The sequence below is a fragment of the Medicago truncatula genome, chromosome 5 (genome assembly GCF_003473485.1).
Source record: "Medicago truncatula cultivar Jemalong A17 chromosome 5, MtrunA17r5.0-ANR, whole genome shotgun sequence".
NCBI classification, from domain to species: domain Eukaryota; kingdom Viridiplantae; phylum Streptophyta; class Magnoliopsida; order Fabales; family Fabaceae; genus Medicago; species Medicago truncatula.
The window spans coordinates 19,565,001-19,580,198 of NC_053046.1; the positions used below are offsets into that span (position 1 = coordinate 19,565,001).

The 15,198-nt window shown below is 33.4% G+C and overlaps 1 protein-coding gene across 1 annotated transcript; it reads right to left on the minus strand.

Moving 5' to 3' along the window:
* Positions 1–9,673: 9,673 nt before the first annotated feature.
* Positions 9,674–11,121, minus strand: LOC11432061 (aspartic proteinase CDR1). Its single transcript, XM_003614055.4, has one exon. It carries the CDS (start codon positions 11,029–11,031, stop codon positions 9,736–9,738), a length of 1,296 nt encoding a protein of 431 aa, XP_003614103.1. The 5' UTR covers positions 11,032–11,121; the 3' UTR covers positions 9,674–9,735.
* Between the last annotated feature and the right edge of the window lie 4,077 nt (positions 11,122–15,198).

The following is a 15,198-nucleotide window of genomic DNA, read 5'->3' on the forward strand; positions in this document are numbered from 1 at the left end:
ATGATATGTGGATAATTGAATACTTGGTTCAATGTGAAGCCTCACAATACTAGATGTGAGCTTCAAATAAGTTGAAACTTTCAATTTTTAAATTAAATGATCAACCTTCCATTAGAAAAAGATGATAAAAATACTATAACTTTGTCCACGTGGCAACCTGAAATTTAGTCAATCTCACTTAATGGTTTGACCTATACTTTTATTTGGTTCTCTGCTGCCTCTAATTATTAATAGACGATCCTACTTTCCTAACAAATGCTTCTCAGATAAGATTCTGCCGTTTTCTCTCTATTGATTATAATTTTAATCTTATACTGTTACGCGAAACAACTCATCCTTTGTAATATTCTCATTTCTGAGACTCAATTTACTTGTTGGCTTTTAACCACCCAACATTTAGTTCCATCACATATCACCCCCAAAGCATACCTTCATCTTGTCCTCCCTACTTGGATAATATAGTTGACATCTCTCTATTTCCACAACACTTTTATGATAGGCACAAGGTATTTAAAATGTGAGACTTGTGATGAATCTTTAAATATTGATAGAAATCTATAGTGTAAGGATAAGGATAAAAGAGGTTTGCTTATATCCACTTTCCCCATGTTTTAAAACACCCGAAAGTGAGTTAGTGCTACTACTAGCCTTTTGCAAGGATCAAGGATACCACTCGCAGAGCTACACACGTCATTCCTGAATACCTCAATCAATCAAAACTTAGCCACACGCTGGCCTTCCATGTTTGATAACATAATGTAATGTCAATACAATGTTTGTGGGATGTTTAACATATATTTTACTGTTTCATTCGTGACACCCTATTTTTTTAAATGAGAAACAAAATCCACTTCATAGGCAAGCAAAGCAAATCAAATTTTGAGGATGAATATTACAAATTGGGATATTAGCCATGCAACATGATTTTATAGGGTCCTTTGGTATGGTACTTTAAATAATAATTATCAAAACAAATTTCGAAAAAATGGTTCTGCTTTTTATTTCAGAAGTGAATTTCAATATTAGAGAAACCAACACCCCCAGTGTCGGGAGAACACAAACAACAAACCATAAAGAAAAGTGACTTAAATTATGTGAAACTAGTCAGGTAGCTAGTCAACATTTGGCCGTAGTTCCTAAAGCATTTGAATTACTAGAACCTTAAAGCTACATTTCATGGGTAGAATTCAAATAAACATTATCCGCATTGCAAAAAGAGTGACTAAACTGAGATATTATAGCTGTAATATGAAGCATGATGTAAGATAGTACGATAATTAGAGGTAAAGGAAGACCAAAAAACTCCTCTAAGAAATGAAAAATAAAAAAATGGGGTAATAATTTCAAACAATGAAGAAATTTAAGGAATACGAACCTGAATGCAGTGAAGCTCAAAAGATGAACGGGGAGTTTCGGTGCGGCGGATAGCGAGGATGTCTGACACAAGATGAGTTAGCTCGTTCTGAAGATTGAAAAAGAGAGAAAGGTTGGTTGATCTGAATGTTTTTTTTGAAAGAAGTAGTTTTTATACATCTTTTAATAAATAAAAGAGCTTGAGTTGTTGGTAAAAAAATAAAAATAAAAACTTAAGTTAATTCACTAAAAAAAATGAGGGAAAAGTTTTTATTTTATTTTTTAAAAATAGAGGGAAAGTTAAAAATATTAAAAAGTTTTTTTAGATTTATTGATGAAGAGGATGATGAACACAGTGAAGATGATGAAAACATTTAGGTTAATTAAATATTTATTATTTTACAAAATTAATTAAACAAATTAGTAATGACTTGTATAATATATTTAGCCAAATAAACGCCGTCACATCATGAGTGACAGTGCCACGACGACAAAATTGCTTTCAAAATGGAGTGGGGACTAGAACTCAAGATAAACTAAGATTGAGGGACCAAAAAGTTGGTTTTTAAAATAGGGAGATCAAAACGTCATTTTTTTTTTTTTTTCTAAAAAAAATGGAGACTAAAAAAGCATTTAAGACATAAATATTACAAATACATTTCGATCAACAAAAATCTTACCGTTTAGGACATCTTATAGCCGGTGTTTTAAAACCTAGATCGACCGATTGGACCAGAAACCAAAGAGAAGGGAGGGTCGATCAGCTTAAATGGTCGAATATGCAATGTTTACTCTTCTTTAGAGACACTTTGATGTTTCATAGGTCTCTTAAAATATTTGGGAGATAACTCTTGTAAAACTTTTTTAAAATTTTAACACCTTCTATAAAGCATTTTTTAATCAAAAGGGATATTTAGGGGGCATAAACATAAGACTATAACTTTTTTCATCATATGAGGTAATCACGCGCCCTATTATTTTCAAAAAATCCCCTCGGATTTTAAAATCCGAAAACCAGTTCATATTTTAAAGTCTAAACCCTTGCGATATATATAAGCAACATCAACAACTCCCCCCATTTTACGGATTCACTTTCTCTCTCTCTCTCTCTCTCTCTCTCTCTCTCTCTCTCTCTCCTATCACAAAACCCGAACCCCACAAATTGGTCTAATCTTGAAATTTTTTTGCTCAAAATCATCACATTCGAAGCTTTATATGAACTGGATTTTTGCAGTTCGGATTTTATAATCCGAAGTGTACTAGGAGGCAGAGTTTTTTGTCTCTCTTGTGGATTTCTGTTGATTTTTTGTTACCATTTTATGCATGTTACAGGTTTGGAACCTACTGAGCGCACGAGGGGTGACAAAACAACAATGCATGGTTCTGTTAGGAGAGAGCGTGTGGAGAGCAGACTGGCGGAGGGTATAGTGCCCATGTATGGCAAGGGAAGGGTAAGTCGTGCTGATGGCGAGGGATCATCTTAGGTGGAGGAGCCAGAGTACGATCCCCAAGTGGAGAAGGAGGTGCAGGTGGAGGGTGATGCTGAGGCTTAGGAGGTGGGTGGTGATGAGCAGCAGCAGCAGCAGCAACATGTGCTAGAGCCAGAGCCAGATGAGCTTGATGACTATCTTGGTGGTCACACGACTTAACTGTGCTGACGAAGTACTGTGTTCATATGGCCAGGATGGCGGCTGATGGGATGGTAAGACATTACACATATTATTGTGAAACTTTAATGATTGCAAACTATTGTTAATTCAATTTGCAACAATGGATTTCAAATGTCTTTTCAAACGACAATAACCATATCAGGAAACATTTCAACGTCTTGATTTGATAGCTTCTGAATAACTCTTAATGCGCTGACACTTCTCTAACGTCTCTAAAATTCTTGCTTATATAATGAGTTGAAGACTTGAAGAAAAAAATGCGACTCTGGTATTTTTAACAAGTGCCCTTACCCTATCAAAATTCACAGTGCATAAACACTTAAGAATTCACAGTGCTTAGATATGAATCTTAGAAATTATAAGTCTTAAGAGTATGACTCTATTTTGTAATTGATTACACCTTTGATTGTAAATCAAGTGTAAAATCAAATAATCTTTTATTTGATTAAGTTAGATTGTAGAAGTCTCTTTCAATTGTGATTGAGCATTTGAAAGCCTCTTACTTGTGTGCTTGGGCAGATGGAAGTATCTTGCTTATAGCGAAAATCTCTTGGAAGTGTAAAGGGACTGGACTACTCTTAATATGTGGGAGGAACCGGTATATTTGCTTCGTGTCCTCTCTCTCTCTCTCTCTCCCCCACTTGTCTTGTCTATCTATTTATCTATCTATCTATCTATTTATCCATCTGACTTAGACTTTGATTAGTGAACACTTAAAAAATGTTTGAAAAAGCCAACACAATTCATCCCCTCTTCTTGTGTTTTTCTCACCTTCAAAGAGGTGAGAGTAGTAGTTTGTTTTGGTGGTTCCATGTTTGTGTGGTTTCCTTCCTTATTCTCGTGACTTACCATATTACGAAAATACCCCTTTTTTAGATAATATAGTATGAAACACTTTGTGTATTATATTTTTTGAAGTTTGCATATTTTCAATTTTTGATCTCTCCTCTTGGATTGTAGCTTATATATTAGAAAATTTTCAATTCGGGTTATATAATCCAAAGGCGGGGAAAGTTTCAGATTATACGATCCAAAACCCCCTATATATAGGCTTGATCGTAACCTTACAGAAGTTCAGCATCTTTTTCACCCACCAGAACACCCATTTATGGCAAAAACTGAATGCAAAGGTAATGTGACAATAAAACATTTCTAATTTGTTTTTTATGCGTTTTCCTTTTATTTACGTCAACCAATCGGAAGCTATTACAAAAACCAGTGGCGGATGCACAAGGAGGCCAGGGGTGGCCATGGTCCCCCCCCCCCCCCCCCCCCCCCCCCCCAATTTTTTCAAATAATTTTCTTCATACCACTAGTCTTGTGATATTACATGTTGTTTTAATAGGATCCTATTTTTTTATTTAATGCGGTCCCCCCATCCATTCTACTTTCATCCAAAGTAATATACTATATGTCTATTGGGTTTTGTCTTTTATAGGAAAAAAACCCTTTTAGCTTCTTAAAGAAACCCCCCTTTAATTATGTAAGTATAAAATCAACAATGAGATAAAATAAATCAATTGAAATACGAGTTGCAACACTGTGAGTTTAGAGTACTTTTTTTGGTGTACATGAGTTTAAAGTACTTAAAAATGTTAACTTCCATTATTACTTGTGAAATGTGTAAAAAAAATTAGTTAAGATAAGGAAATCAAATTCATACCCATTGATTATAGAATTCCCGTGTCAGCACCACCAAACCAATACAAGTGGGTTATTGTTACACAATATTAACTTTGAGTGTAACTTAAATTTCTTATATATTTATGCATTTGAAGATTAAGCGTTTCTTTAATGAATTACACCATTTAAAACTTGGTCCCCCCAATGTTTAAATCCTGGCTCCTCCCATGACAAAAACTATTCAGTTTTCCTCAAAATTGTTTATGTTATGAATGCTCCCATTGATTCTCCCTTTACTTTGGCACCTCACATTGCACCCCCAACTGTGTTGCAAACCACTTAACCTCAAGTTTTGGATATTCTTGCGACGACGCCAAAGTCGTGGTTCCTCCATTTCTAGTTGAGAATCCTTCTGGCGATGTCAAAGTGGAGGTTGCACCTCTAGTTAAAAACCTTCCGACAATGTTAAATCTAACGCTTCCCTCACATGTAGTTGACATTCCTTCCGATATAGTCTATAGAGAGACAACTTGGGGCGGTCCAAATACCACGTTGGAATATATATTATCAAAGAGAAATGTTAACTTGTGCTCTTAAAGCACAAGTTAAAAAGTTAAAATAATATTTTTTTAAACTTGGTGTTTTCAATGTTGTAACAGTTTAATGATTTATATTTTCAATATAAAATCTATTTATCATTTCCTTTTTTAACTCCTTAACTTGTATCATAATAACACAAGTTATCATCATCCATTATTTTATCATTTTACCGTACTTTAATTAATATTACCTCCGTCCTAAAATATAAACAAAAATAATTTACATAAGTTGATGTATTTAGTATAAATTTTGAACCAAATACGTTAATTTTTGTTGATCAATTCTTACTTATATTTTTGGATAGCTAGTATTAATATAGGGAGTATTAATATTTGAGATTGAAGGTTTGAAGTTAAGGAAAAGAGGGCGATGATGGAGAGAGTGAAGAACACTATAGTTATTAGATGTCGGCGTTCATGTATCGATTAATTTAGCCTAATATAGCGGCTATACCAGGCTATATTACGCCGACATCTAATCACTAGTTCTTTTATGATCTCTCCATTGTTTTCAATAGATTGGCATCACGTTTTCAATGGTGGAGGGTTAGGTTGATTTGCTTCCCTTTTTTTATTGATGGTATGTTCCTTGATTAATCACCTCAGCCACTTGCATACACTTTGTGAATTATTACTTTGGTGGATTATAAATTTGATTGCTTGATTATGCAATCATTCCAAGAGGTAACGGTGGATTTTGTTATAAATTCTAACTTTGGTGGGTTCCGGTGGATTTTGTTTTTCACCAATTGAATTCTTTTCATCATTACCGATTGGAATTCATCACCGTCCATTCTAAGGGCTACAGAAATTACATTGGCTGTCATGGGCCGGTCACTATCGTGATCATGCATTGCACCTTCAAACCCTTCATCCATGGTGCCAACAAACAATAAGACTTTTGCTCCTTTAAATTGTGTAATATTCGGTTGAATTTTGTAGATAGAGACTGCTTAGAACAATACTCACTTTTGGAGACGGAAACTGAGATGGAGAGTGGAGACTATTGAGAACAACAATAGCAAAGGAGTTTGAAAATTTTGAAAGGAGAAGTGATATTTGTAGCGTCGGATCTTTTCAGTGACCGGCGGGGGCCTTTTCCTGCCTTGTTTTTTACATTTTATCTTCTAATTTTAAATATTGTGTTAAAAAAAACGCATATGTGGGGATTCGATTCGAACCCCAATCATTAGATACTTTCTAAGATTGTATACCACTAAGCTGATTATTAAACACTTAATATTTGATACCATTTAATATATATTCCATAAAAGTTTGGCACCCCCAACAAATTAACTCAAGATCCGCCACTGAATTATTTGTACCATCAATTGCAAACAACTTTTGGGACAACCATTTTTTCTTTCTTCTTATTGGATAAAATAATAGAGCGAAAAAGAAGAAGAGAGAATAAAAACACATGTGAGTATGAGAGAGAGTTATTGCAAAAGTTGTCAAAATATAGTTGTACAAATATAATTTTTTTTTTTTTTTTTTGACAAAAATAAATGATATTCATTCATTCAAATCGATAAGTACATCGATATAATGCAAATTCGCTAAAAACAAAAAGGATGAATCTGTGAACAGACTCACAACATCCATGTTAATAGCATAAAACGACAAAATACAAATGCCTACGTATATACATATGACTATATTCAAATCTCCGGAATAACCATGTCTTCGGATTGCAACGTGGATGACACCAAAGTCATTGATTGGATCTGCACTTGATCGAATCTGATCTGACAATCTGAATCTAACAAATACTTCAAAGAAACAAGAAAGACAAACAACGTCACACAAAGACGACAAACAAACTGACGCCGCACAAAGACGATAAAATCACAAAATAAAAAACGAAATAGATGTGAAAATCACTTATTTCATTAAAAGGGAAAGAGAAAAATGAGTTAGAGGGGTGATTTTGGGTCAAACATTGACCTTAAACCACCCCTCTTTGGTCGATGAAGGAGAAGAAGGATAAGAAACTAGGATTTTGGTGACGGCTCACAAGAGAGAAAGGAAAAGAGAGAAGGTTGTCAAGTAAGAGTTATTAAATATCATTTCTCTTTTGAAAGTGGTATTTCATTAGATTAGGTTAGTGAATTGGAAAAAAGTAGGGATGCACGTGGTTTGCCCCAACCTGCTAGATCCGACCAACCAAACCCACAAATCTTGGTTTGGGTTAGAGCTGTCAAAACGGGTGGCCCGATCCGTTTAGGGCCGGCTCTAACGGGCTTCAGGCTTTATCGGGTCGGGTCAAAAATCCCGGTTGAAAAACGGGCTTGAAATATACTACCCGAGCCTGGCCCTATACGGGCCGCGGGCTTAAAGGGCCGGCCCGTATTAAAAATTATATATATTTTTTTTAAAAAAGTACTATAAAATATTCCTATAAATTGTTTTTATAAATAATATTTTTAATATGTTTAAATAATACCTAGAACAAAAATAAATTGTAAACATTTTCGTACAAACATCGTAAACTAAAACGGCGAGGAAAACAATTTAAAATAAATTAGATACGTTATGGTTATAGATATTTATATATTCGATCTTTAAAATTATAAATAACGAAACGAGTAAATATAATTTTATATTACATGTATATTTGTGTTAATTCATTGAATTTTCACTTTTATTTATTATTACTTTGATAATCAACTAAGTAAAGAATTATTTAAAAAATATATCTAATTTATAGGATTTTTTTTGTTATGTGGGCCAGCGGGCTACCCTCGGCCCGTTTGGGCTAGCCCTAACGGGTAGCGGGCTTTTTAGGGCCGGGCTAAAAAGCCCTATTATAGGACTTATTGGTGCATGTATTAGTTCCGAGTCAATTATTGATGATTTTACGTCACTTAAAAATGTGTCACTTTAAGTATTTAATTATCGATTTTATACATTATGTAGTTTAAATTTTGAATGAACGATTTTTTTGTTTATTACAACTTAAATGTGTTGTATGCAATATAATTTATATATTTTAGTTTATTTTGATGGCGGGCACCCCAAACTTTTTTGTCTGACTCTGCCACTGCCTTATGTTAGATTACAATTTCAATATTTCGAACTCACTCAACCCAACCCGGTCAAACAGTAGAGATTTAATATATTTTTTTTTATCTCTTTTTGGTCAAGTAGCTTAGTGACCGGAGCTCGCACATTTTAAATATGAAGAAGTAGGGTATCCGAGGTTCGAACTTCGGCTTATGCATATATTATGCAATGTCCATACCAACTAAGCTAAACTCATGTATAATTTTTTTTTTATCCTTTTTATTTTTATGGTGGTCGGGATTTGAACCCCAGACCTTACATATATTATACATTGTCCCTACCATCCGAGTTAAGTTCACGAATACTATCCTTTAACAACACTATAGAAATATCCTAACTTTTCCTTAAAAAAAAGAAATAAATATCCTAATTTAATTCTCTCTACTTATTTCCCAAATTGTTTATTGGGTCCGGCTAACCGGTGCCCCCGGGGCACGGGTTAAGCATACCATAAAAGGAAACTGTTTATGACTTTATTATCAATTAATTATACAATTTCAATGCATTAACTACTATATAATTTCCTTTTTCATATCCTTAACCAGTGCCCCGGAGATACCGGTTAGCATTTTCCTTGTTTATTTCCTGCCGATCTTACATGCCTTATCCGCATATTTGTAAATGTACTCATTCTTTAAAGGTTATTTTTTTTATCTCAATGTACTTGCTAATTTGTAGATGCATATTAATTCATAAATTTAATACTACCCTATTCTTTGATATTCTTATATATTTGATGCTTAAAAATCAGTCTAACCATAGTTTATAGGAAAAAAAAATACGGTTAGGTCATTTTTTGGAAAGCATACGGGATAGCCCACATTTATGCCAACTCAATACTATTACAGGTGATTCTTCCATCAGATTCAAACCAGGGTTCATACATGGCTTGCTCTCTGATTTTGGCCAAACATGATACATGTATAACCCTACGAATGTGATGTCTACATCATATTTTTAACAGATGAGCTAAAACTTATGATTCTGTATCTTTATATTTTAATTAGTCTAGCTAATAATTTAGATTTAGCTGTCCAAAAAAGTCTATTTGTGAAAAATTATTAAAAAAAAAAAAGGAATAGCATGGTTGTAAAGCACAACTTATGCTATTTTATTTGATATTTATATTGGTCTTTTTTTTTTTGGCAGAATTTATATTGGTCTTTTTAATAGCATAAATATATACGTAACTTAAATATATATAAAATCAATGGAGATGAGTTCCGTGAGCATAGCTCAGTTGATAGGGAAATGCATTGTTATATACAGGGGTCAGAGTTTTGAGCCTTGGATACCCCACTTCATCACCTTAAAAAAGATGAATTCCACTAGGTTACTTGAAAAAAAAAATCGATGGAGATGAAGTAAAATACAAACTTTATTATTATTAGAATTCAAAGAGTTCAGCGAACAAACTAATTTCATTACACCTTGATACAATCACTAGGCTTAAACGACACAATATTTTGTTGAAGATCATAACCAACCAACAAATTTAGTTGTGCCAAGTTTCCAAAGATTGGACCAGTTTGAGATGATGTAAAAGCTAAGCAAACCACACCATCAGCAACATGAGCAAAGGTACTAATTGGGTTCAACTTAATATCTGCACCTTTAAAATGTGCAGTGATTATAGGAAAATCATATTGGTCTGATGTGATACTATAACAAAGGTTTAATAGTTGATTAGGATCATCAACACGATCTAGTTTCACCAGTTGTGCTACCGCCGATTCCAAATTAGTATAAACATGAGACGGTAAAAGAGTCAATGTTGTACCAGAATCAAGTATGATGTTACCCTCCTCACTGTCATCTAACACTTCAAATTCTATTCTTTTGTTTCCAACACTAAATGCTTCTAACGTCAAATAGTAGAAAGCTTGAGGGTCTTTTTTCACAAAAGGAGTTGACACAACACCGTCACCAGAAACCACAGCGGCATCTCCAAAATTGAGTTTGCTCGTCTTGTTCGAGTCAACCAACAATGGCAACAAACAGTAAGAAAATTTACCACCAATTGAAGATTTCAATTGTGTTGTAAGAGACACAGGTCCAATTCCAAGACCAACTATACCGGAAGTTTCCCCTTGAAACATCCCTCTATTATTGTGTCCACATCCGATAACAGTTTTAGGAAATGAAACAGAATGACCGGTGGTGGAATCCAATGTAAGAGTCTCAACACTAAGTTCTCCTTGTGAATATGATTGATCACTAAAGTTAATAGTATATTCACAAGAGTTTTGTTTATTACAAGAGGTATATCTCACAGATTGACATAAGTTAGAAGAGCAAGGAATATTTTTGTAACTTGATGATTTTGAAGGATTAAATATAGGAGTGGTTTGCTTGTAGCATTGTTCACAAGGCTTACATTGAAGCCAAACAATGTCACTACCTGTATCAACAACACCATATACATTAAACGGAGGTGTACCAACCGAATAAGTCATCAAATACTCACCTCCATTGACATATACGGTTGATTCAGGTGTATTGGAGAGGGAATCTTTAAATAAACGATTGGCACGATTGATGGACCGACGTGCAGCATTGACAACATGCTGGAATTTGTTTTGTGCAGGTTTGTAGAGTGGTGATTTTGAAGAATCGCGGTGGATGAGTTCAAAACTAAAACTATTGCGTAGAGAATGAGAAAAAGAAATAATGAAACAAAGGGAAAAGAAAAGAAGGGTAATAAAGGGACGAGTATTCATTTTAATTGTCGTGAGGTTAGTGAAATATCAAATATTGTTACAACTTTGATGTTGTTTAGTGCCTTCTTCTGAGTTATACTCTTGTTGGAGTTGACAAAAATATATTTATGCTACCCCTGATAAATGTCCCCGCTAAAATACTTAAGGGGACATTTTTAGAGTGTTACTCTATTATTTCTTTGACAACAATCGTTAAATATCTCCTTAAATATTTTTGGGGACGTTTTTAATGTGTCGCTATATTATTTCTTTGAAAATAGTTGATAATTGTCCCCTTAATATTTTTAAGGACAATTTTAGATTGTTACATTAGTTTTAACAAAAGGCTACATTTCTTCAATGTTGTACAAGAATTTCACAACATCAAATTTTCGGTGGCAATCTTCCCTCTAAACTTGTTCACAAAAAACAAATCATCCCTCAAACATATTTAAAAAAGGAAACTAAGCTCTTTTGGGCTGAATTTTTTTAGGGATATCTATACTATATATAAAGGAAACTAAGCTCTTTTGGGCTGAATTTTTCTTTTAAAAAATACCCTCAATTTTCAATACAAATAACACATGTTACAAAAAGATAAGAATAAATTTAAATATTAAAAAAAATGTAACAAATACGATAAAAAATTTTATATGTCTGGTTTTTTTTTTTCCTTTATTATTTAAAAAGTGTAACAAACTAGATGAGTATATTTATACTTACTTTTTCATTATCCCAATTATACCTTTAAACAACTTTTTCTATAATAAAGATTGTTGTTGGTGCCATTAAAAAAAATTTAGATTATATATTTTTTTTGTTATATTGTTGGAGTCATTGAAATCGATAATCATGGTAATCAAAATTTCATAAAAAAAACTCCGTTCATAATTTTCAAACGTTAGCGCAATAAAAAGACGTGCCCGTCTTTTCGCTATTAATAATAATATATACTCAAACCTAGGGTGGCAATTTTTCTTTTGCTCTGTTGTTGTTTTATGTTAGTTTTTGGTCATCATTTGGGACTATCTCAAGCCACTTGAACCTTTTATGATGTAGTTTGTTCCTTTGGTGTTTGCCTATTCACATCTCGGGGTGGGTTTGAAGCCAATAAATTTTTAGCCGATTCAAAAAATGTCCAAAAAAAATGAGAACTTGATTTTTAGAAACAAAAAAAATATAACTGCTCTTGTAGTAAATTGTAATCGATTATTAACTTCTTGGAACATAAGGTTGCAGAACTGTTTTCGACACGTTTTACGTTTGAGGAATTTGTAGCATTCTTGCTTATTTGTTTTGGTGTGTTCAGGTATTGTTTTCAAGTTTTTAACTTCTTAGCTTCTATGTTTCATACATGTTTAACCTAATATTTTACTTTAGCTTCCTAAAGAAATGAAAATTCTATTTTGATTTTGCTTTAGCATGTATTTTAGTTGAAAATTGAAAGGGTACTATTTCAATTATATAGTAGTAGTTTTATCTTCTAATTATTGGTTTGTAACTTTGATTTGAATTTATCCTTCCAATTGTCAATTTAAAAAACTGTAATAAAATATAATATTATCTTTCGTTAAATTCTTTAATGATTCATTTATCAGATTTATAATTCCTTAAAGTACTTACTACCTTGCTCCCTTATAGGCTTATAATAGTAGCTTATTTGTTTTTGGTAAACCAAACATGATAATGAAAGATTGGGTGGAGTTGTCTCAACAGAGTCAAGGTTACAAGGATAATGTTAATTACTTTCACTACTAGAGGAGTTGTGATGGAAAAACTAAAATCCCTCACAAATTTTAGTGACAAAATTAGAGGAGATTTCATGACGTTTTCCCTCTTTAAACTTCCTTCAATAATTTTTGCTTTTTTAGTAGTGTTTTTGGATATTGCATTCACTAAATAAATTGTTGAAGAAGAAGAGATTTTGTGCCCTTGTGCTACATTTACTATTCAAATCTATTTGTTGAAATGTCTCTATGGATGGAGCAATGCATCGTTCACCGATCTCTTAAGAGTTATTGAAAGAACCTATGCCAGATTTGAACATCCCGATCTCTTTCAATAAGACAAAATTCTATGATAAAAGATTTGGGCTTAGACTATCAAAGATTGGAAGGGATGGGAAGTTAAGGCATTCGGTCGATGCCCAAGTATGGAAACACTTTGATGCAAAACATTCAAATTTTGCTCGTGAAACTCGTAAAATCAGGCTTAGGTTAGCAAGTGATGGGTTTTATCCATTTAGGTGTACGAGTCTTTCACATCCCACATGGTCTGTTGTATTAACAATATATTAATTATCCGCAAAATATGTGCTTGAAGGCTGAAAATTGTTTGAATGTATAATTATTCCAGTCTTTGATTTCTCATATAATCGCAGCTGGTTTGCCTTTTTGTAGAAAAAATAGTCAGAAGTCAGAAAAACCAATAATCCAATGTCATTGTGTGAAGGGATTTTAGCTATACAAGAATCAGAAGCACTTCTAAATTCTAATGAGTGATTTAAATTATTGTCATTTTAACATTGTTGGTTTAATAGAAGCTTTAAGAAAATTTCTCATGAATAAGCTAGCATTGGAATCAATCGAAACTATTTTTTTTCTTCGGTGCCTTTTCTAAATCTCTTGGGAAGGTAAGAATTTGAAGAGAATTGCAAAAGGCATCGGTGTTTAAATTTCTTATGCAGACATACTGTGTTTAAATTGTGTGAGTAAAATTAAAACTGTTTGAGTTCAGGGTTTTATTAAGTGTGCCAATAAACGGTGTCAAGATCTAGGTCGAACTAAGATGGAAGGAAATCCAATCAACAATTTACAAGTTTGGTTGCACCACGTTTAAAATCCAGTGGTTGTGGAAATATTACAGATTTTTTTTGCTACCACAACAGAAGAAGAAGAAAAATTGATTAAAAAAAAAAAAAACAGTTACAAAAATGTACTCAATAGAAAGCTTTGTTTTAAATAAGTCAATATGAGCAGATACCAGATCTTGAGAAAAAATTCCATGCTATAACAACAAATGAAACTTGGAAAATTATGCACAAAACATATGATGGAGCACATCTATTTTTAACAGACAGTTGTTGTTAATTGAACCATGCAAGCATGAAAATATTCGTGAAATTTTTCCAAGATGATAAGTTGGTCGACAAATTGAAGAATACCAGTGATAATATAACAGAAAAAGAAGCCATGGAGAAAATTTTGCACACACTATAACAAGTCGATTCAATTACATTACACCCAAGCAGCAATTCTAGAGTCAATATCTAAACACATCGAGATTAAATGGTTAAATGAGTGATTTGTGCAACGGAATGTAGACCGCAACCAAAGAGGCAATGGATCTTTTTAAAACAAATCCAATATTCAATGTCACAGATGCAAAATATATACATACTATATAGCAGCAGCCACAAATGGTTCTACTCAAGCAATTTGGTAACATAAAATGCTAGGTGAAACATACATTAAATAGTTTTTTTTTTTTTTTTGAGAGAATATATATTACATAGTTATCAAGTGCATACTAGAATTGGAGAACCATTATATGTATCTAAGAACTAGAAATATTCATATCACTTCCAGCTTACACGTGGGCGAGATTGTAGGACAGGAGGATAAATCCTTTGAAAAATGGGGGCTCCCCGTTGGTTTCAGGTCAAGAGTACGGAAAATGGTCATAACTTGTAAGAGTCTCGCATTCAGCAAAATGTATGTTGAAAAAAGAAAATCAGCTTCAGAAGCTTCATAGTTTTCAATTCTACATGTTGTTAGGCGAGACGTGACACATTCAGGAACATGACATGGGTATTTCCAATCTGCTTTGGTTGATGAATCCGTTGACTGTAAATGAGACAATAGGATTTGTAAAAAGACATGAAGAAAAGAGAAGAACAAGTAAAAACTAGTCACTATCCACTGTTGTGTCAAACAAACCTTTTTAATTTTAAGAGCTTGAAGTTTGGGACAATATTGTAGCATTTTCATAACCTCTTCCCAGTTATGAATGTATTGAGTCCAACAAAGTCGAAGGATTCAAGGCCCCATGGTGGACGAATTCCTGTAGCCAAAGGGGAACGATTTGATGGTGGAAGAACTCAATTGGATGTGGGGTAACGACAAGGTGGAGCTGCCCATGGTTTTTGTCCCCACGGTCCCCATTGTGGGTATGATGGCTACTGTTGTT